This window comes from Oxyura jamaicensis, chromosome 17 (assembly GCF_011077185.1).
Source record: "Oxyura jamaicensis isolate SHBP4307 breed ruddy duck chromosome 17, BPBGC_Ojam_1.0, whole genome shotgun sequence".
Lineage (NCBI taxonomy): Eukaryota > Metazoa > Chordata > Aves > Anseriformes > Anatidae > Oxyura > Oxyura jamaicensis.
In genome coordinates, this window is record NC_048909.1 from 2336206 (window position 1) to 2358942 (window position 22737).

General features: G+C 46.5%; 1 protein-coding gene across 13 annotated transcripts in view; it reads left to right on the forward strand.

The window, feature by feature from the left end:
• CACNA1B (calcium voltage-gated channel subunit alpha1 B) overlaps positions 1–22737 on the forward strand; it is a 299945-nt gene that overhangs the window by 153464 nt on the left and 123744 nt on the right. For 8 of the 13 annotated variants that reach the window (XM_035342034.1, XM_035342033.1, XM_035342035.1 and 5 more), the window contains 4 exons: positions 9886–10001; positions 18861–18917; positions 19582–19656; positions 21625–21714. In XM_035342034.1, the coding sequence (XP_035197925.1) occupies positions 9886–10001; positions 18861–18917; positions 19582–19656; positions 21625–21714 (338 nt within the window). The remainder of the gene's footprint in view (positions 1–9885; positions 10002–18860; positions 18918–19581; positions 19657–21624; positions 21715–22737) is intronic. The other 5 variants (XM_035342042.1, XM_035342044.1, XM_035342046.1 and 2 more) reach the window with 3 other exon arrangements.

Below are 22737 nucleotides of genomic sequence, written 5' to 3' on the forward strand. Positions count from 1 at the left end.
TTTGCTGCGGAGCATGCCATGGGCCTGGGCTTTGATTCTAACCAGAAAATGCCCAGTGATGATCCTGATAAAATTTTTATTGAACTCTGCGCATGGTTCTGCAGTTTCCAAAGAGGAGAGAAGAAAATCCCCCATGGAGTGGAGATGTCCTGACCAATGCTCATTCATTTGTTTGCCTTTGGACTGATGTCTTGCTAGCAGGCTGTAGCCCTCTGCCCTCCTGCTCTGCAGCTCTTGCCACCAGGACGTGGGCCTCCATCTCCATCAGCACCTTTAGCTCCCTGCTGTCCCTCCTTAGCAGTGATTTTCAAGGCTGTGTTTCTCATCCTGATGCTGCTCCCCTCTCAGCCCAGCTAGCATCTTCCGTGGGCTGGTGGGATTATAGAGTTTCATCCTGCCTGGGTGTTGAACTGGGCATTAATTTTGCCTGGTAATGAGCTGGGTGGTTCTTTACAATACACTTGTGACAGTTCGGATGCTTTGGGCTACATGATGCAAAGAGGATAAACATGATCACAGGCTGCTGCGGGGAAGATGGTTTGACTTATTTCAAGGCTAAGTGCTTTCTGGCACCATTTCACGCAGTGGTGAGGAGGGATGAGTGTGGAGAGATGGCCGGAGCGTGGCCAGAGAGGGCAGTGCACTGTGGATGATGCATCTGAGTCCTGGGTCTGCCTCTTGAGTGTGAAAAATGCTGCGTGTCACGTCCTCAGATATTTAAGGTGAAGCCTGAGGGATCTCCAGACCAGCCAACAAAGAGTAATTATCTTTCCTGAGGTTTACTCATCTGGCTGCAGTAACCAAGTGGGAAGAGGCACCGCGATGGCCAGTTCACATCTTCCCTCTGTAAGTATTTCTGTAACGCTGCCCAGAGCTGCTCTGCCGCGAGCTGTGCAATGCCTGCCTCTTGCTGTCTGAGACCACCTGGTGTAGGAACCGCAGGGAGACATTTCCTATAGATGTAGCATCTTTGGAACAGCAGGAGCCAGGCAAGGGACACAGCCATGGATGGTGCTGGCACCTTGCAGGTGAATTGAGGGTCAGGGTAAAAGGTGCTTGGACTCCTCGCTGCAGCACACTGTTGTGAACAGTCTGCATTGTGGGGTGATGCACTGTGGGCAGAGCCACATTAAACACTCCCTGCCTTGTCCTCTGGTCTCCCCAGGGGATATCTGTTTCCACTGCTGACTGTGGTGCCTTGGGTCACTGAGACCTTGGGGCTGTTCGAGCAGCTTGCTGGGGGCAAGCACGGCCCCGTTAGGACCTCACCGACCCGGCTGTCTCGCTGACTTGCTCTGCTGAGTTTCATGACATGTTTTCCCAGCCTGAGGATTTTTGCCAGATTGAGATCATAAAACTTCTGCCTGCAAGACATGCAGAGGCTGGAGGAGAATTAGGCTGATTAATTTGTCATAATGGCAAAACGTTCTTCTGTCCTCCTTCTCCCTCATTATAGAGGCAATCATTCATTTTCCCTGAAAATTAGTTCCAAGTTCGCTGTTACCTGCTGTGATCTGACTTTGGCTGCTGTTAATTATTTGCATTAGAAGAGCTGCATCATGAAAAGATATGAAACTCTGCTTGTGTTCTCATTGTTTTTAGACTTTCCTCAGCCTGTGCATAAAAGCAAGGGGAAAGACACATCAAAAGGAATATTATCTTTCCTGTTGTTCCTAGCTCTTCACCCTTTTTAATAAATCCACCATTGCACACAAATCTGGGAGAAGCACATGTGGTTCTTGCAGAAGGAGCAATGACTTTTCATGTGAGATTCCTCTCAACAAGCTAAATGTCCTACCAAGTGTAGATCCCTTGCGCTTTTTGTGTTTTGATTTTGTACAGGAAAGATGGACTACATTTATTTGACCTTCTGTTAAGCTGCGATGGAAATTAAAGCCTGCAAGGTAGGAATGATGCATAGGAGACCTAAATTTAAATTACTTGGGAATTCTGCTTTGACTTTGGGGTGGAGGCTTGAAGAACAGAGCCAGAGGTTTATCCAGCACACGCACTGAGCTGAACTGGGCAATCGGTGCCACGAGACAAACGATGTTCCCCTGCCCAGACCCATTCCCTCACTGGGACCAGCTTTGCCCATCTGCGGCACTTGCAGCAGTTCATATCAGATTAGGTGGAATCAAAGTGAAATTATCACTAGCTGGATGTAAAGACAAAAGGAAGGAAGATGCATCAAAGGCTTCACCTCTTCACTCTCTTTCTAGAAATACACGACATATCCCATATCTAGCTTGCATTTGAAGCATCTTCCTGCTATGTTCAGTGATAACAGTGACTGTGAAGCCTGGCTTGGTGCCGAGTGATCAATCCCACAGTGACACTTTCATCCTTTATCAGCTGGTTGAGGAGAAATTCTTTTTTCCCCTTCTTAAGAGCAATGAGGAGGAAGCAGCAGCAGTTCTGGCTGTGCAGGATTGATGGAGTCAGTCCTTCCTCCTACGTGGTGGACGTTGGGACGGGTGAAGCTGCTCAGCCAGCTGGGTCTGTATGGCTGGGCTCCGGCTGGGCAGATGGGCAAGACCCCTTGGGCCATGCCCAGGGTCATCTTGGTGGGCTGGAGCTGCAGGTGAGACAGATAACAGTGGGTGTATTTGGGATTTCATGCAGCTCATGGGACAACCTGGGGCAGGTGAGGAGCCACAGAACTTTGTCATCCTCAGCACTAAGGAATCTCAGTCCTCCTGGACTTCCTTGTTTAATACCAAGGTTCAAAACTCAGACTTTGCAGCAAAGCACTTTTTGGGGCAAGAAAATAGTATCTTAGAGGTAGCAAAAGTCACCAGCATGAAGAAATTCCTACAGATGGCTTTCCAGGTGAATTGCCTTCTTAGTTTCATCTCCTTCCAGCACTTTTCCTGTGTGATCCCTTTGCACCCCTGGGAGGAGCTTTCTTCCACCTCCCTCAGATTTTCTTCTTGCCCAAACTAAGGGCGTTTCTATGCGTTTCCCTTCTTGTTTCAGACAAGCTTTCTAATCAATACACTTTGTACTCAGTGGTGACCTGGGCCCGATCTTTAGAGGTATTTAACACCACTAGGTTAATAATCTACATGCATTTCTATTTGTGGTTACAAATCAGTAAGGCAGAGGCATCACATTATTTTAAGTTTTGCTTGTGGATTTCTCTGCACTTGCAGTTTTTGCCTATGCACGAGGATAACCACACCCTGGTTAATCCTGGAGTCTTCTCGTGGCTGGCTATGGTGAAGATGTCTGATGCTGTGGTAAAGAACGGGACTCCTTGCTGGTCTCCTCCCACTTTGTTTGCAGCCCTCTGAGGTGCCAGCTACGGACAGCTCTGGGCCACGTGCTGCTGGCTTTGTGGGTTCCCAGGCCACGACCCCTCTCAGGCAGGCAGCTGGAAATTGCATTTCTTGTCTTGCTCCCCAGAGTGCTGCAAACTCTGTAGTTCTTGCTGTGCTGTCATGCCCACCTCTCTCTCAACCTCGCTGCCTCCTGTATCTCTCTGCCAGGATAGATTGGCTCTGGATTTAATTTATTTACTTTTTTTACTCCTGGATGTATTGGTTTTCATCTTTTTCTTTCCTAAGCCAAATTGGATTCTACCCATTCAGCCCTCCACCTCTACAGGCATCCACCCTGATTAATGCCCTGAAGGGAATACTGCGCTCTCTTCTTCCCATCCCTTCCCCTTGCTCCTTGCATCCTCTTTGCTGCCACAAATAACTCGGCCCCTGCTGTGGCTGCCTTTGGTCCTCTCCTGGTGAAGCTCCTTTGAGAAACACCAAAGTCTGGGGCCTCTGAGGGGGCCAGGTGGAGGCTGCCGCCCCCCTGCAGGACTCCTGCTCCCCTGCCACTGCCTCCCCTCCAGCCCCTTTCAGGCTCCTGGCGCCGTGCTGGGCCTCTGCTTGGTTATTTAATCTCAGAGAGATTTCAAAGGGTCTCTGGTGCTGCAGTCAATGCTGGTTCCCTAGTGACAGTGCACCCTGCTGAAGCAAAATGCTTCAGGAATCAGGGGAAGATGGTGCCTGCTGCCCTGCTTGGACACCCTCACTCCTTCCTGGCCACCCTGCCCACCTGTCTCTGTGCTGGTCTGAGTCACCACAGCACCCTCAGGAGGGCTATGGGGATGCTCAGCAGGTCCTCGGGCTCTTCCTGCATCTTCATCCAGGACCCCCAGTAGCTGCTTTTCTTTCTTTTCGCCTTTTCTGCTGCTTATCCATCCTGCTGCTGCTGGCTCTCTGTGGGCTCCCTTTCTTCCCACACTCGCTCTCTGCCTTTGCCTCTCAAAGTACAGGTTTGCACGAGGTAAGATAAATGTTTAGCACTGCCAAGGCTTTGTGTCCTTTGTTGTATAAACAGTTACAGTCATAAAGGTGTTGGGCTTTTTTTGTTGCATCCAGCACACGCTTCCCCTTCTGAAGGATTTACTGTTCTTCAGGAAGACAAAAGACAGAGATATGAACCTGCAGAACAAATTCTTTCCCTGCAGCAAGAATTTGCTTTTCTGTGGATGCTGATGTGGTTAACTGAGTGAAATGTTAGGAATATTAACCGGGTTGGACCCTGCTGAAGCAAGCTGTAGGGGTCTTTGCAAGACTCTGTGTATGTGGCAACAAACTCAGTCACGTAAGCCTTGTAAGAGCTGTAGGATGGCAGGAGCATGAGGAGGGCTCAGCAGGAATCTGCTCCCCACCATGCTATCAATACTGGCTTCACCCAAGCAGCAAGAATTTGGGTGGATTAGGATGAGGGGGCAAAACCCTTCATCACAGGCACCTGAGAAAGAAAGAACACAAAACAAAGATGAAGGATCTTTTCCTAGTTCTTTCCCACAGATGGTTAACCAAAATAAATGTTAGGAAGTGGGCTTCCACCCTTAAATCCAATTAAGAGTTTCTGCTTGCATGTGGATGCTCTCAGGATGCCAGGAGGCCTGGAGATGTGCGTGGTCCCAGTGCCCTAACTCACCCTAGGGCACTCTGGAAGGTCTGGTAAGTAATGTACAGCCCCTCAGCAAGCAGTCACAGCTTGCCAGGAGCACAAGAGACCTGGCTTTACTGAAAAAATGCAGGTAGTATCATGTCCATTTTACCTGTTTTATCGCCCAGCGTGTTTGTGTGTTGGGGTCCTACAAGTGCATGTTCTTACCTCCAGGTGCCACTTGTAGCATCTCATCCTATGGATATTCCTAGTTCACTGTTGTTCTTTCCGAAGGTCTGCAGAAACACAGCTAGGTAATTGGCACTGAATCGTTTTTTGAGGTTCCTTCCTTGCTGGCTTTAAATGAGATGAACTGAAACGGGAATTTTTAGTGCTTCACCTCATCCAAGCAGCCCCCTAGTAGCATGAAATGCATGAGTTTGTGCCACTGCCACTCCCCTGGCATGTGCTTCCTGCAGTGATGCTCCTCCAACACGTCAGGCAGCCAGAGGAGTTGGTGTATTCCATCAGCTACCGCCAGCCTGTCCCTCACTGCTCCCAAGTGACGTGGGCTGTTTAACAGGCTGCTGTCAAATATCAAGTCTGTACTTGGGCACTGCTCCATGTTCGAGCAACAAAGCTCACAAATCAAGCCTCCTTTCTTCGCCAGTTTTGTTTCTCCACCAGGAGAATTCATTTTGGCCTGTGAGTAACTCAGGCAGTCAAACATTTGTAGGCCTGGCTCGTTCCTCAGCTAGCAGCTCACCCACTTGAATTTATCTGGCTCCTTTTGGTTCTTGGGGGCTGCGTTTTTCCAGGCAGGACTATGTCCTCAATGCCACGTGCCATCCAGGTTCAGCCTTACTCATTCCTTTGAAATACTTGGACTAGAGATGATACCAATCCTTAAACTAATAGATCTTTTTTTTGGTGCTGTTGTTTTAGACACAAACTTTTAAAGTCCTTTTCAATTCCTTTCTGGAAGTCCTTGGTGAGGCCCTTTTGAGATCTGTGCTGTTTTTGCGTGCTCTGAACAGTGCTTTAGATTCAGTAGATGAAGGCTGTTCTCCCATTATAAGATCTGAGTTTGCATGAGATCATGTGTAGCTCAGTGGTACTGTTCTGAATGAGGAGCTAATTACCTATGTCATTATCATGAATTGCTAATCACCACCACTATTAGTGGTAGCAATGACAGTAATGCTATATCGGCTCTCTCTGCCTCTTTCCTTTGAGTGGGAAGCACTTGTGTCTGCTTTCTACTGGGAAAACCTGAATTGCAGAGGTTGAATGGTGTGATTAGTCTTGCAGCAAGCCTGGGTGTGCACCGTGAAACCCAAGACCATGAGGCATGTTACAAGGTGCTCCAACTCAGCTCTTTTCTCTTATATACGAATCAATCACAGACTTGGAGGATGGGGATCAGGGATTTTATTTTTTTATTGGTGTGACACTTTTTGTTTTGTTTTGTTTTTTTCACTTAAGACAACACTGGTAAAGTACTTGTAAGAATGTAAGAATGTCATTGGATTATAATATTTTATGGTCCCTTATGGTTACTCATGGATTGACCTTGTCCCTCTCGTGGTTGGGGAGGCTCATGAGGTTCTCTGAAGTGGCCATTCCAGTGCGTATTTACACCATGATATATTTTACTTTTCCTCCCACTAATGTGATAAGAGACAATCATCCATTTCCCTGGTGACTTTAAGCACCAGCCACTCTTGAGGGGGAAAAAAAAAAGTTGAGCTTGAGTGTTGTGGCATATGGTTTCTATGATGAATGCCCTTCCATTGATGTCTGTTCCTCTTGTCTCTGTGGGATCAGTTATTCACAACTGTCATGTGGTAACTAAAATGCACTGTAGTCATCTACCAAGGCAGAGCTCGTCTTCCTCCAAAGCAGTGTCTCCCGATGCTGTGCTGTGTGTAGGAGTACCAGCGCTTCCAGCTTTCCTTCTCCTAATGCCTCACCAGGCAGTGCTGGAAGAGGAGTATTTGGGGGGCTTTTTTTGGGAGAAAGTGGCTGATGAAGGGCAACAACGGAGGAGTGTTATTCAGTATTCTGCCATACAAAATTGGCCAAAGTATGGAGGACTGGCTGTGAAGAAAGTCCTAAAGGAAAGCTGGTCAGGAGGCAGCATATTTCCTGCCCAAGCTTCCCAGAAGGTTTGGGAGATTTTTGAAAGTCAGTGGCATAAATAGCAATTGCTCTGGATAAAACAGGAAAGCTATTTACTGCTGCCAAACATTCCTATGGGGTTTTCCGTGATTTCTTTTAGAACTGTCAGGAAAACCTCAGCTCAAGTATTTCTAGATGAAACACAGCATCTTGATAGAATTTTTCCATTTGTCTTTGAAAGCGTTCTGAAATTTTGCTGAAAAGTTCTCATGCGGGAATTCCGAGAGTTTTCCAGTTACTGCAAACAGGGAGTATTTCAGTTCTTGAATGATGATAAACGTAGCGGAGGAGAGAGAAGCATGCTTATATTAATGCATGTCATGATGAAGTCTTTTGTCAAGTTCCAGTTTAATCAAATCTTTGGGGAGAGCTGAGAGGGCGAGCGATGCTTTCTTCCCCTGGGAAGAGCACCCATCAGGGCACTCCAGTCCCCAGCCTGCTGCGCTCAGACGACAGTCAGTGAGCAGACACCCATGGTACCTGGGTTGTCTCCTGAAAGCTGCCTTCCCAGCTTCTCTGGCAGGGCAAACCAGGCAGCTGCAGGGAGCAGGAGGTCTGGGCTGGGGCTGTTAGGCCACGAGACGTTGCTTTGGTTGCCTCTGGCACAGGGCTGTGCCTCCCTGCAGCTTCTGGTGGGCGCAGGTAGCTTCAGGCTCAGCAACGTTTCCTTCCCAGTGTCTTGCAAACTAAACTGAGTGCATGACTGCATGGAAACTACTGGAGGCTTGCAACTTAGCATGGTTTCTACCTCATTTTCTTACACGTTTAAAGTTGACAATAAAGAGACGAGACCTAGTTAGCTTTCACTGTCCCTAGGCCAGCTAGGAGCTGGCAGAGGATGAAAGGCTTTGCAGCAAAGCTCTCCCTCCCCTGCTCCTGAGGGGCGCGGGAGCCGTGCCACAGCTCACCTGCTGCCCTTCCTGCCTGCTGTGGCCCTCGGCCAGGCTCCCCGCTGGGTATCGCCTCCTGCTGCCCCCCGGCACGGCCCCACTCTGGAAATGCACGGTGATACACGCCTGCAATGCAGGAAATCATCCCCCACCCCTCCGTGCCTGGCAGGTTAAATGCGTGTTGTCACCTTGTGCTGTCCGATCCCCTTATTCCCATTCCAGAGAGAAATCAGAAAAGGAGAGGAGGTCCATGGCCCCGACCTGCAGGCGCTGAACCAGGAACAAGCATGTTAAAAAGGAAGAGGGAGAAAATGGGCAGCCCAGCTGACACGTACAGGCTCCTGAGCCACCGGGCAGATGTGCTGGATGCCAAGGAGGAGCTTGTCAGAGCAGAGCGATGTTTCGGCTTCCTCTGTTTCAAGGATGGGCTGTGCTGTCAGGTGGGGGCCAGGAGAGGGGAATCAGGAGACTGGGAGCATGCTGCCAAAATCAGGAGAGCAGCTCAGCTGATGGCAGCTCGCATCCGCGGCTGGTAGCTGTGCATCGCAGTGCTGAGCCACGTCCTCCTGCAGTCCCCTTCTCCACGGGTCAGGCAGTCCTGCCAGACTGAGCAAACTGTCAGCGTGGAGGGCTGAAATGGAGACTGTGAATACAAAGCTAGCTTTGGCACTTGCAGCTCCTTTTTCCCCATTCTTCCTCCTCCTTCCCATCTCCTGCTCCTTGTTAGACTAACTGAGGAGCATGCGTGGGCGATGAGCAGGTGATTAGCGAGGTGTTAGTGAAGAGCGAGGTTAACTAAGGCTTGCAAGAAAGGAGACAGCGATGTTAAGATGTCAAGTGGGACAACGAATGGGGCACTGGTATATGTGAGGGACAAAACCTCATCACACTTCTGACCACGCAGGTTAAGCTCTCACGGGATTCAGTCCTGTGACCCCTCATTGGTGTGTGCTCAAAGTGAGGGGCTGCAAAGGCTGGTTTGGAGCCCTGCAAATGGTAGAGGACATGTACATCTGCGGAGGTTGCTTCAGGTGGAGCACCAGGAGCTTCCTAGAGGTGACACAGGCCAGCCTGGGGAAAGCCTTAGTGTGGGTGTCTGCAGGTGGTGGCCGCACTGTTGTCTCAGCATCATTTCAAGGTAGGCTGTGGGATGTACTTGGAAAAGGCTTTTGCAGTGGTTGGCGAATCTTCCCTTTTTTTTTTTTTTTTTTTTTTTCCAGCCTGTTATTTGCTTCCTTTCTCACTCACCCCACCCCCACATGCTCTATAGCCTTGTCATAATCTGATGACAATTTGCTTGCTTTCCATGTGATTTTATCAAACAGCAAGATCGTAGTTACCCTAGGTGCTCTGGGTTGAGGATATTTCACCTTCCTGCAGAGTACTCAACCTCACCTACAGCTCTCGTTTAACTTGTGTTTGTCAAAGTTGGCTTAAGCCCTCAGAGGGAAAACTCTGAGGAGGGTGAACTGGGAAAAGGAAATCTCCTCCAGAACTGAAAGACCACTGGTGCCTCTCTGACAAAATATCCTGCTTCTAGAGGGAATTATCTGGGGATAGTGGTTTAGGTGGTGGAGAGGGATGGAGGAGAGCTGTTAGTGTTGTGGATAGTAATTTATATTGCCTGACTGGATGGACGCAGTGCATCAGGATCTCATTGGCAATGATGTGTGGCCCCAGAACAGAACTCTGTGCATTTGGGACTTTGCAGTCCTCTTGCAGGATGAGGGACAGAGAAAGAGCTGAGGTAGAATCAAAGGGGTACCTTGTTGGGCAGCAATGTATAGTGTGCTGTGGTTCCCGCTGCTATCAACTTCGTAGGTTTTGTGAAGACAATCTCAATGGCGAAAGAAGGGCTGTGTATTTTCCCTGACTTTATGTGATGTGCTTTCTTATTCTTCTCCCTCTGTAGTGAATTTGCCAAAGAACGAGAGAGGGTAGAAAATCGCCGAGCATTCCTGAAGCTCCGTAGGCAGCAGCAAATAGAACGGGAGCTAAATGGATACCTGGAGTGGATCTTCAAAGCAGGTAAGGAGAGACAGCTAATGATGGACCAAGGTCCGAGTCTGGTGATGGCAAGGACAAGGACCCCAGGACCAGTTCTTGGCGTCCTTGGCCAGCAAAGCCTGGACAGAGCCCAACTAGCACTTTTTGTTGTGCTTGTTTCTGTGCAGTCACACTGAAGTTATGGCAGAAGATCCCAGTTTGGTTAAGCAAAAATAAAGGAGTTGGGCCAACTTGCTTTATTGCTGAGATCAAAGCAATTGTCTTAATATGATATAATACAAAAAGTGATACAGTGCACAGTCTCTGTGGTGGGGAAACTGTTGCCTGAGATGAGTCATTTATATTTTATTTACTTTTCACCACAGCTATTTTATAAGTCTCTCTTGCTATGATGGCAAAAATACACTGGAGTGTCATTTTTATGAGCTACAAAGATCACTTTCATGAAACTTGTCCTGATGCATGTGAACAGGGCTTTATAACTATTATAACTGAACATTAGGCTTTATTGCAAGCAGTGATCAACTTTAAGAAAGACCTAAAAGCTCTAATTTAACAAAAATAGCAGGTTTTTCTTTTTATTGGATGACAAAGATTACCAATAACCCTTCTGTGTTATAGAGTAACTAATATATATTGACACAACCGCAGTGCAATTCATTAAGCATCAAGAAAGCTTCTGGGGCTGATTTGCTTCCTTGCTTGCCTTTCTGCAAAGCTGAAATGTCTGAGTAAACCAAAAATGCCTTTTGGAGTAACAACGGGGAGAAAAGAAGTGGTGGCTTCACAAATAGGTTTTCAGCTGCCTTCCTAGGCAGGTCAGCTTCGCCTCTGCCCGTTACAAACAGGGAAACTGAGATCCAATGTTGTGTAGCGATTTGGTGGGCAGCAGCCAACAGGCTGGAGGCAGGACTGGCTCTCTGTTTCTCTGAAGCTGTGGGCTGGTGCAGGACCTTTGCTTCCGCTCTGCATCGGTGCCTGCTGCGAGCCACCGGCCAGCAGGGAAGGGGACTGCAGAAGCCTCCTCAGCCGGGAGTGGCCTGAATGTGAGTTTTAACAACCTGGTCAAAGAAAAAGAGATATGAAATGTGAAATAGGAAGAGCTAGGGGCAGTTTATATAGTGGCTTGATCCCATTATTCCCCAGAGCACTATGCGCAGTGACAATTGAGTGCCAGTTGTATTGACTTTTATTCACTGTGACTGTTCAATGGCTGGTGCCCTCAATTAGGCAACCACTCTTTATCTCCCCTTAATTCTGTGGCTCTGTAGGAAAACAAGGGCCGTTTGCTTTCCTTTCCATTTAGAACTTGTCTTCTCATTTGTTTACAGCTTTTTGCTACCTCAAATTCAAATTAATTAATGGCTTTTCGGTTAGCTGGAGCAGAGTGCCGTGATTCTGCCTTGGCTCTGCTGCCATCTTGCCTTTAATACTCTTGTGATTTCTTGGGCTCCAAAACCCAGTTTCCCCATTAATAAAATAAAGATGAGAATTTCCTTGCAGGGATGTGGGTTGCTTTGTTTTATTTTGGGGACTGTTGTACCAATAAAAGCTGTGAGGAGGTCATTAGCTGAACCTTGAGGTCTGAAAGTTGAACTGGAGAAGTTATAAAATACACAGCCAGCCTCTGCTCCAAGCTCTGAATCCCTTTGGGAATGAGTGGTTATTCTGTTTCTGTGTCGGCAGTGCTGTATAAATGCCACATGAATATACAGTGAAATTTCTCTAAAATGCTCATCTTTTTTATTTTGTCTAATAACACAAGACCCAGAAAGTCTTACAGAACAAGCAAGTGTATGCAAAATAGCTGAATCAGGGAATAATAAAAATATCCTGTAAAGGCACTGCTGAAAATACAATATGAATGTTTTTTTTTTTTTTTTTTTTTTTTAAAAAAAAAAAGCTTCTTAGTACAGCTGAATAATAACAATAATTAAAGTCAACTAATCAACTTAATGTTATTAAATCTTTAAATACAAAACAAACATATCACGAAGGCTAGACAAAAGAGAGAATCAAGTGTTTGGAGTTCAGGCATTGCAATGTGGGACTGTGCAACCGATGGGGATTTCCCATTTCTGGTTCTGACGCCAGGATTTCAGCTATGTCTATGTGAATCATGGATTGTGCCTCTCTTCCTTGCCCATGACCATGTGTGTGGCCATGGCCAAAGCAAAGTGATTTGGAGAAAAACAAGCAGAATGGAGGTCAGAGACTATCCAGCCTGCAACAGCCCCAGGCAGTGAAATGTTATAAGCTCTTTGCATAAATGGCTAAAGCTCTTGTTGTTCTGCTCTAATGTAACTCTGGAGGGTTATGGTTATTATTCATGTAAATATCTATTTGTTTTTAAATCCTTCTAGCATCCTTGACCTCAATGAATCCTGTAGCAAGGAGTTCCACATGTTAATAGTTGATTTGACTGAAGAAAAATGTTTTTTCCTTGATTTTAAGTATGATGTCTTTCTACTGCAGTGGGAGGAAGAGCTCAGGAGTGTACTTGGTATTTTTTTTTTATTACTTCTTATTCTCTGTTGCGTCTCTACCTTGTTTCACCTTATTTTATTCTGCTCAAAAGTGTGCAGAGCCAGTCTGCTCTTTTTCCGCTCTTCCCATGGAAGGCTCTCTAGGCTTCTAGTATTTATAGTATCCATCCCAGAGCATTTTGTTTTTTCATTTATTTCTTATTTATTTTTGATGCAAGGTAGGAAGAGTGGAAAACTGTGTTCCATTGGTTCATAAAGGGGCATCTTAATGTTTAAGTATAATACTTGATCCGGTTGGTTTTGCTCTGTAACACTTTGCATATTCTGAGCAGTTGCTGGAGTTGGAAAGGAGATTTCCTTGTTCTCAATAGTGCTCAAGTTCTTACCTGAAGGGCTGTAATGGGTTTAAAACCAAGGAAAGCATTTGAATGACTAAAATCTTTCCTTCATCTGTACACTACCCCCCATTTGTCAACACTTATTTTAATTTAGCATTATGCTCATTATTTATTGAGCACTTTTGAGTGCCTTTAATGTTTCTTAGAGCTTTCTCTATTTGTGAAGTGAATAACATTATCTCTTGATGTACGTGTTGCATTAAAAAGGTAGTTCTGATAAAATTTGGAGGTTGTTTACTATTAACCCCTTCTTATACTGAAACTGTAGCTTGTTTAGTCATCCACAAGAAAACAGTGGGTCTCTGTTTTCTGCTTCTTAAATGCTGTCTGACTCAATGATGTTCCAGACCTGGTTTAATGACTTGTCTTTAATAGACATTGGTGGTGTCGGACTGGAAATCTTTAGTAGCCTGGCCCTGAAGTATCTGACTACATTTTTCCCTTTTTTCTAGGGGCACTTTTAATTTTTTCCAGTGGTGAAATAAGGCTATAAGGAGGAAGAAAATAGTAACAAAAAGTGCTTGTGAAGTTTTCAAGGAGGTACCTTGGCACAGCTGAAATATTTTGGTGCCAACTGACTACTGATAGATCACCAGAAGTGCAGCAGTGGTTGAAACTGAAGCAAAGGTAGCTCAGGCTATTTTAAATGTGGATTGTTTAATACAGTCTGCAGCGTATCTGCTTGAGGAATCTATACCAAGGTGTTTTAAGCAATCATATCTTTAATGTGTAGCTACTTGTCTGAGCTATACTTAATACAGGAAGCCTTAATTGATGGAGTGCTTAACAAAGGCTTTCCCTAATGAAGGGTTGGGAACAAATGAGAGAATTGTAACATAGCTAATGTGCTGAAGTGCTGAAGGTAGACATGCATGATTTATAACAAAAAAGTCACCCTCTGTCCAATCAGTTTCCTTAAAGGTTGACTTCCTTGAAATAGGATCATACAAAGACCAGGTATGAAGGTTTTGAACCCACTTCTTGTGTGCGTGTTAAAGAATGAAGACATAGGATAGTCAGGAGAGTTTACTTATTTTTCAGATGAAGGTAACAGGAGATTTCATGTAAAATTCCCATATATGTTTATCATGAAGCCAAGACTAAGCATGGAAAATTGGTACTCAGTGGAGTCTTTTTGACGGTGTTGTGAGCACATGCTCTGTTGCCACACGTGATTTAGAAACGTGAAATTTTTTTCCAGGTGTTCAGTAGTATGAGTTTCAGACCAGAAGCAATGATTAAATCATGATTTGTCTCTCACAGAATTCAGGCTGTAATTCATATGGTAATTGTTATGCCAAGCCGGTAAGTGTTGACTGTAACATTTAAAAGCAAACTCTATGGCTCATTTAGAAATGGACCTGTAATCTAACTTTAATCTCAAAGAATGAAGTCAATTACCTGCTTGTAGCAAATTACTGAATACCCACTCTTCCCTCCGCTGAAAGCCAGCGGACACAGGTGCAAAAAGCAATGCTTCACACCATGGTACTCCTCTAGACATGAGCCAACTGTACTCAACAGACAGTGCTTCTTGAGTTCAACCAGTATCAAATAAAGTCTTGTGATCAGCAACCCTGTCCTGCCCCACCTGCTGTGTATCAGAACAAGGTTGCTCTTTGCTTCGTGTTTATCTTTTGGCTCCATGCAAAAGTAGTAGCAAGTCAATCTGAAATTGTGCCTTTCAGAGGAGTTAGGAAGTGGTGAAGTCTAGCAGTGTAATCCATGCAAATGATTTTGCCACTGCTCTTTTCCCTGATAAATTCCTCAAAACTATAGCAACTGTTGGGCTGTCATGCTACATTTTGAATAGAGAGGGGAGAACTAGAAGTTCTCTGCACAGAGTAAAGAGCTTATAAGCCCACAAATATTCTTTTGAGGATGTTTCTCTTATCTTACAAGGACATGCATCATTTTGAAAACACTTTGCTCAGAGACTGGAATTCTTTCTGTTCAGTGCTAATCAAGTTGCAGGTCTTCTGCGTTTCCCTTCTTTCCCAGTCCATCTCTTTCACACAGCACTGACTCTGAACGTTTCTTTTCTCCTGTAGTAAGCAGGCTTTGGGAATGGATTTAACTTCTCTCTTTCAGCTCACTGTAACATGAATGTCATTCCTTGACACAACAAAGCTTTACGAACCTCAGGTTGCAGCTGTCTGTAGAAGAAACAGAGCAACAAGCCCTTGACACAGCTGGAAAAAGTAACCAGCATCCATGAAAAATGGCAGCAACATGCATGAGATGGCCAGAGAGGATAATTGCTAGGAATTAGAGACCCCTGTGAGAGTGCAATGGCTTTCTCTAAGGGATGCATTTTTATCTACTTTTCCTATTTAACAAGTTTGAAGCTTCAATGGTTAAAATGTTTTAGCCTGCTTAAAGTGAGTTATTTGCTGTAATGCACTGTCTTTTTGAGTACATTATGTCCTCTCTCCCCTTGTCAAAGAGAAGGGGCACCACGTTTCTCTGCTGCTTTGCCTGTTTTGTTCTGCTGGCCAGTTCTTCAGTATTAGATGACTGCCACTATTTCCAGTCCTGTGTCGTGCTGAGGTTTGTCAGTACTTAATGACCAGCAATTAATCTTTCTGCTGAGACACCTCTCGCTCTGCTATCCTAGTGAAGACCCTGTGCCTTTGTTTGGAGGCTAGAAGTTGCTGATCTGATACTGTGTCTTTGTTGAATATCTCCTCTAATGTGGAGACACTATTGTTTGGAGGTTTTTCAGGCTTCCTAATTATCTTCTGCCAGTCTCTGTTAGTGATGACTAAAGGCAATGCAACTTCTGAGCCTCTGGTAAGGATGCTGCATGGTTATAAAAAAAAAATACTGGTAATGATGTGATTTCTTTCTGCTGAGCTATCTTATAAGCAGGTTTTAAAAGCCTTATAAAGCCCCACCAGGGTAGATGTGGCTCTTCGGTTCTCTGGAGGATACAAGACAAATGGGAGTGACTGTCAAGGGAGAGGACTAAAGAGCAAGGGTGGAGGAGAGACAGGCTTGAGGCAATTACATGGGTGAGACATGTTTTTTGTTTTTTTTTAGAGACAGCAGAAGTGAGCCATGGAAGAGGTATGTCTGTGGAGGGAGATATATTTGGGGCCCTGAATGTGGGGCAAAGGCTCAGCTGGTCCACAGAGTTGTCTCAAGACTGTACTTTGTAGGTGTAAGTACATTGGTATCAAATTGTCACTTATTAATTCAGATGTCCCACTGGCATTTCTCATCCTGGTTTCTGAAACCTCAATATGGCTAAACCTGTCATCAGTCTGGCCATGTGGGCATGGGTGACACTGGAACATCAGATCACATCAGCACACCGTTGCAAATTGTGATGTCCGTACAGGTCACAGGACCCCAAGGTGATCTGGAGACTTGGGGTTGTTCTTCAGCTTCTGCGCAAAGGGTGGTAAAGAGCCATGGCAAACTATTACAGGAACATGTAGTCTGAGGCAACTTAGAAACAGGGGAAAATAATAATTTATTTTCCAACGCAGTCAGAGATCCGAGAAGGGAACAAATACAGTGATTTTCCTCCTGCACTGGTACAAATCAAGCACAGAATTGAGTCACCACCTAAGCAAATGAGCTTTCTTTACTGGAGTGTTTTAATTTTATTTATTTTTTCTTTAAACAAGAAGTGATTGAAGCTGACAGCTCTCTGAGCGCTGACCAGTAAATGTGCTGGGTCTGGCTGAGATCTTCCTTAAGCAGACATCTCTCTTGCATTGTACTCAACTGGATGTAGCTCCTAAAGAAAAGCCACCTGCCTTCTGACCTCTGCTAGCTCATTACTTTCATTGCTCACCACCTGCCTGGCCATGTGTCTGCTCCCTGCATTCCCACAGGGTAACTTGTATTAGTCCATCTAATTACCAAATGCAGTCTGATATTCAGCTTCTCTCTGGGAGTGGCAGAAGAGCTCCTCTGGGACGTGTTCGCCTTCCTTGGCTTGTTTGTCACAAGACCTAAACATACATTCCAGCCCAAATGGCTGTGAATTTCCAGTGCAATTTGCTATTGTGTTGCATGGGTAAAAAAAACCTACCTGTTTGGTGCAGAGGATCCCGTTTCAGATATAACATACAGCTCCTTAAATCACACTTCATGAACAATGTAGGTTTTTAAAAAATCTATAGGAAATTGTCTACTGTATTAGCATCTTGAGCTCGTACTTCTGCCAGCACAGGGATGCTTTGGGTATCACATTTGCAGGCCCTTTGTGCAGCTGCCTTTGGGAAGGGGCCAGCTCCTCTAACCATCCCTTCTGTTTTACAGCAGTCAAATTCATTATTAATTGTCATCAACTTTTTTTTAAACTTCTGTAATTTTAACCCCAGAATACCAATATAGCTGGTATATACTAGTACACCCTAGGCAAGACTTCAGAAGTACCTTTTGATTTTGAGGTTTGAGAGATGGTTCTTGAACTGAAAAAAGCCTACTTTAGTTGTCTGACTTGTGTTAATGAGCTTCAGAAAACACCTGAATTGTATTGTTTTCATGTTTGTGGGTGTTTTTTTTCCTTCTTTTTGAAGGACTTCATGCCTATTAACAAGCAGATTGATAGCTCACTTGACATTTTTAACCCTCTCTCAGCACCATTGATTTCCTTCCCACCTTCTGAGTCTTTGGTGCATTAGTTTGCATTTTCTTTTGTTTTCCTCTGCTTGGGTTCTGGTCTTCCTCAGTCCTGAATATTATTGTCCAGCCTTCTCAATTTGCTGTCTTATTAAAGTATCATTCACTCTCTCTCTCCCCCAGATGATTAATAAAGAGATTATGTAAGACTTGTGTGGTAGTACTGATCCCTCCAGTATTCCTCCAGACAGCTCTTTGATGTTTGGCTGTGGTTTGCTTTTATTTTTGTAGTTAGCCTTCTATCTAGGCTGGTTTAAATGGACTTTTAAGCAAAGTTTTATAGGAAGGCAGTATCAGATGTAATTTGGGATCTTATTAAAATATCTATGTCAAACATATGAAAGAATTTGTCATTTTTAATAATACAAGGAAGTGTACAGTTCACCAGCTGCCAATTCAATATTTTGTATGCTTTAGATTGTCTTTTGGAAGATCCTTATACAATTTTACAGCAGCAAGCTAAAATCTGCAGTTCAGGCCATATGAACTGTAAGGTTTCAAGTTTTGGTGCAGCATGGTGCGTGCTGCAAATTGACTTGGGTGATGACATTTGCATTGTGAAACCTCAGGAAATTTGGTCTTCTTTCACACAGAAATGAGTCAGTTTCGATTGGGGGTGTTTTTTTTTTTTTTTTTCAGTGCTCTTTGAGTTCTTGTTCTGTAGGGAAGTATAAACTCATATTTTGGAGACAAGATATACAGCAATGGAAAACCAATGGTGACATCTCACGTACATTGCAGTTTGAACTGTGCTAGCTTGGCCTCCACTGTAGCAACTTTGCCATTGATTTTATTTGGACAAAGATTTGACCTGATGGCTATTTGGTGACATTCTGTCCCTTGTGATGTGGCAGAGCTGATGTGTACCACAGCCTCGCTTGTGTTACCCTGTGCCATGAGACACAGATCCTTTTCCCCTGGCTTAAATCCTGGTGTTATTGATGGAGAGATAAATGTGGCAATGGGCTCCAAACATCTTTCATTCCTCGGTGTTTCCAGTGGGGCTGGGCATGAGGAATCATCCTCTGCCTTGTGGAGACCTGTGGCCTTGCTTGAAGCTGGAGGAAGGTTCTTGCTCTACAGAACATCCATGTGGGTGATAGCTTGGTAAAGAAACTGGAGTGGATGGCTCACTGTGAAGGGGAGGAAGTGCTGCAGTAGTCTTCAGGTGGTTCATTTGACCTCCTTCCCTGGTTCTGTGAACCATCCCTTTTTCTACAGGCTTGGTGTAACTGGGTGATACAGCGGGACAAGGCTGGCAGCAGCTGGAACAGAGGTCTGCTGCACCCAGCTCAGCTGGTTTTAGAGTGGGGACGCGATAAACCTGAGGCTGAGCCTGGCTGTTTTTCCTCTTACAGAGGAGGTCATGCTGGCTGAGGAAGACAAGAACGCAGAAGAGAAATCTCCTCTGGACGGTAGGTCATTTTGCTGTGTGGTTTTCCTCCCACAACACATGAGAGGTTCACCTGCTGTATGCTGACGTGGCTTTCTGCTGCAACCAGGAGGGTGTGAGCAACACGCTCTTGCATGCACTTGGAATAAGTCGGGCGAAAGAGTCCCTTTTCCTGTACTGGGACTTTTTGAGGTTGCAGGTGGATGATGAGCAGTTATGTGACACCACTCTGGGATGGGGATCTGCCCGTGGGGTGGCAGGGGCACCCGCCCCAAGCAGAGGCGGCTGTGCCTGGGGGTAGGCCGCAGGGCGGATGCCAGAAGAGAAATGCGCTGAGCGAGAGAAGGCAGGGCTCTGAACCAAGGTTTCCAAATGGATTCGACAAAGAGACTAAGACCCCTGTTACTTGTAAGCAGTAAGACATAACAGGGTGTGGTGATCCTCTCTTCCGACGTGTGACCCTAGCGTGTCAGGCCGGCTGGAGCGTTGGACACAGTGCAGCGAGGACGCGGGGCCCGCTCTCCCTGTGCCTCAAGACCGATGAGCTCTTAGGATGCGACAGTCAAAGTTCAGTTAAAGATTCTTCCCTCTCCCTTTTCTGACCATCTTTCGTCCTCCCATGTCTCCTCCTTTCCCCTCCCCTCCCTTTCCCCCCTCTTTTTTTTTCTCCTCCCATTCACTGTCAGGGAGGGCCGCCTCGGAAGGGCCGATTCAACAAGGCACGGCACCGGCAGAGACTAGCAGCGGCAGCAGCTACAACAGTGAGTGGATTGCAAATCACCAGGGGCTCAGGTGGCACAGCGGGGCAGCGCTCCCCCCTCACCCCGAGCGCCCAGGTCACCGGCGATGCTTCCCACCCGCTTTGGCTCCTTTTGCCCCGAGCTTGGTGGCTCCTGGGGCATCCCGCGCCCGGCCGCTGGCTTGGCTGGGTGACCTGCGCTCGGGGAGGGCTCGGGGATGGACGAGCTGGGGCTGCAGGAGGTCAGGGCTGAGGTGCACTTGGAAAATCTCTGTGTGTGGGTGTGTGTGTGCGTGTGTGGGTGTGTTGTCTGGCACGTGGGTGTAGCCAGGGCTTGTAGTCTCGAGCTGCGACGAGTGCTAGAAGAGCAGGCTGAAGGGCTGAGTGTTGTAAGTAAACTAGAGGTGGGTGCAGGCCACAGAGCAAAGTCCCAGGTACGCTGAGGCTCCATCCATCCAAGTAAGCTAAAGGAACCTAGTGATGGTCCCAGCCTTGAAGCCAGCCAGTACAGAGTAGCCCACATCTCTGCTAGTAAACGGCCTCAGCCTCCTACACGGGGGTCATTGCATCCAAAGTGCCTGTAGAGATGGCATGCTCTAATTACTAAATTTAGGGTGTTTTTTTCTTTTTTGGGGGGTATGGAAGGGAGGTGGGAATGAGGGAAAAGATAAAGGAGAATGTGCACGCCAAGGAGTGCAGTAAAACTTTGCTCCCAGGGTCGGTTAAGGTCCAGTGCTGGGAATGGCCCTGGGTGTGCTGGAGTTCACTGGGGCAGCTGCAGCCTGAAGGGCCCCAGCGCTGGTATTGCAGGGCCTGAGGATCCAGCCCTGCTGCTGGGTGGGGAAGAAAAGAGCAGAAGTTATCCACAAAAATTGGGTCCAGACTGCAGGTTGAAAGCATCCTCTCCTCTTTGAGCCTCTGAACCTGAGAGATATTCCAGGGGCTTCCTTGAGGTGGCACAAGCACGAACGCTTAGCTTCAGAGGAAGGAGTCCATCTGTTTCTCTGCCAAGGCAGGGAAAATGGTGTAGGTGAGGGGGTCCTCTCGTACGAACCCACACCCAGGTTAGCTGCTGCAGAGTGCGTGGGTTTGCTGTGTGTGCCTTCTGAACAGTTTGTATCACCACACCGTGGGGTGTCTTACTGCTGATAGCAAATGGTGCTTAGTTACTGTCTGTCTTGAAGCTGTTACAAAACTGTATCAACGTATTTTTTTCTGATAGTTCTCAAGGTTTGCAGGTAGGTGGTCGCGGGCCCAGCATCCACGCTGCTCCTGCGCTTCCCCGCGTGCACTGGGTGAGCAGTGCAGACCTCTCCGAGCCTTAGGCCGCAGTTTTCCTTCCCCGTCTTGTAAAACGGTGTAGCGGTGTTTATCCTCCCTGCAGAAGATGCTGTTGGACAAAGAGTGTTCTCAGAGAGCTAGGACATCCCCAGAGGGAAGGAATTGTGCAGTGGGTGCTATTAAGAGTGCGTTTGAGTTGTAGCCATTGCTTTCAACGTAGCGTTTTTGCTGCTTAAGGCATCACTCTGCGGTAAACGGTATCCAAGCCCCATAAATGCTAACTTCTTAATGGTGCACGCTGTAAACAACATTAATGTTTTTAATGGATAGAAGCACTCATCTCGTAACCCACGGGGGCTCAGAAAGGTTCAGTGACCCTGCCCAGCCTTTCTGCTGTGCTAAAAGGTCCAGCAGCTGCAGTGACCCCCCCCACCCTACAACATCTGCCGTGGGGTGAAGCGTAAGCGTGCAGAACTGTGCCTGGCAAACCTTCAAGATCTAGAAGGTGAAATAAATAACCACCCTGGCATCAAAGCATGCAGAGGCCCTGCAAAGTTGTAGGCTGACCAATTTGCTCCTGCTTACACCCTTGTGTGAGAGCTTTAAGCTGACGTTGGGCAGTAAATGCTGGCCCTGGAGAGTGAGGGGAGGGGGAGAGAGAATCCACTCTGAAAGCTGACGGGGCATTTTCTCTTTAATTTGCACACAGTGTTGAAAAGAGCTGCAATAAAGAAGAGCAAAAATGACCTGATTCATGCTGAAGAAGGTGAGGACCATTTCACAGACATTTGCTCCGTTGGTGAGTACTGGCTTCGCATTCCGCCAGGTTTAGATCTTCGGCTAAATGCATTCATGTCCTGTTTCCTCCGAGTGGCTCCTTTGCTCCAGAAACTGTAGTTTCAAGAAGGGGAACTATCACTGCTCCTACAGCAGCACTCAGCTTTCCAAAGCCAAAGGCATCATGGCTTCACCCACTCCCCTCGCTGCCCTGCTCAGCTATCGCATGCTGCACCCTTTCAGAAAGCCCTGCCAAGATGCTTGGAGGAGCCATGCTGTGCTGGGCACACTGCGGTTCTGCTTGGAACATGCTCACATATGCTAACGAAACCCAAATATGTCAAAAGATACCGCTAAGCCTCATCTGTTGTGGGGAGGAGAGGAAGTGGACAGACACCTGGTCACACCTGCCACTACAGCACAGAGTATGGCTTAGCAGCCTGTGCCAGGTGAATGGGCACTGGGAAATGCTGGGCTGTAGCCCCAGGTTCCTCATCCTTGCCTTAGAAGGGGCTTCTTGTTGAGTTTTCCACATACCTAAAGCCAGATATAGAGAGATGCAAGCATATGCATGCAATTGCCCCTGTGCCTTTGCAGTGTGGCATCCTGCAAAGTCTGCCACTGCTGGTGCAAATTTGGCATCTTCTTTGGTTTGCATGGGAGGCAGGCTCAGAGCACCCAGCACATGTCTGTGCTCCCAGCTTGGTGGACATCAGCAGAAAAACCTTTCAGTTGTGGTTTTTCCCTGCTGGCTGGAGAGACATCTTCCTCCCTGCTTTGGAGATAGTCATTTTGCTTATTCCTGTTCCTGTTGTTCGAGTCTGTATTTTGTTTTGCTGCTGAAGAAGCAGATGTTCTCATTATCTTCCAAAGAAATGCCTTGGCACCCCGGTTACCACGAAGCAGCAAATCCTGGATGTGTAAGGGCAGCAGCACAAACAGTACACTTGAGAGTACGTGTCCATGTATGCTTGCAAGCATGAGCGCCTCAAATGCTCTTTGGAAATTTGGCATTAACCTTTTAAGAGATTACAGCTGCTGCTGG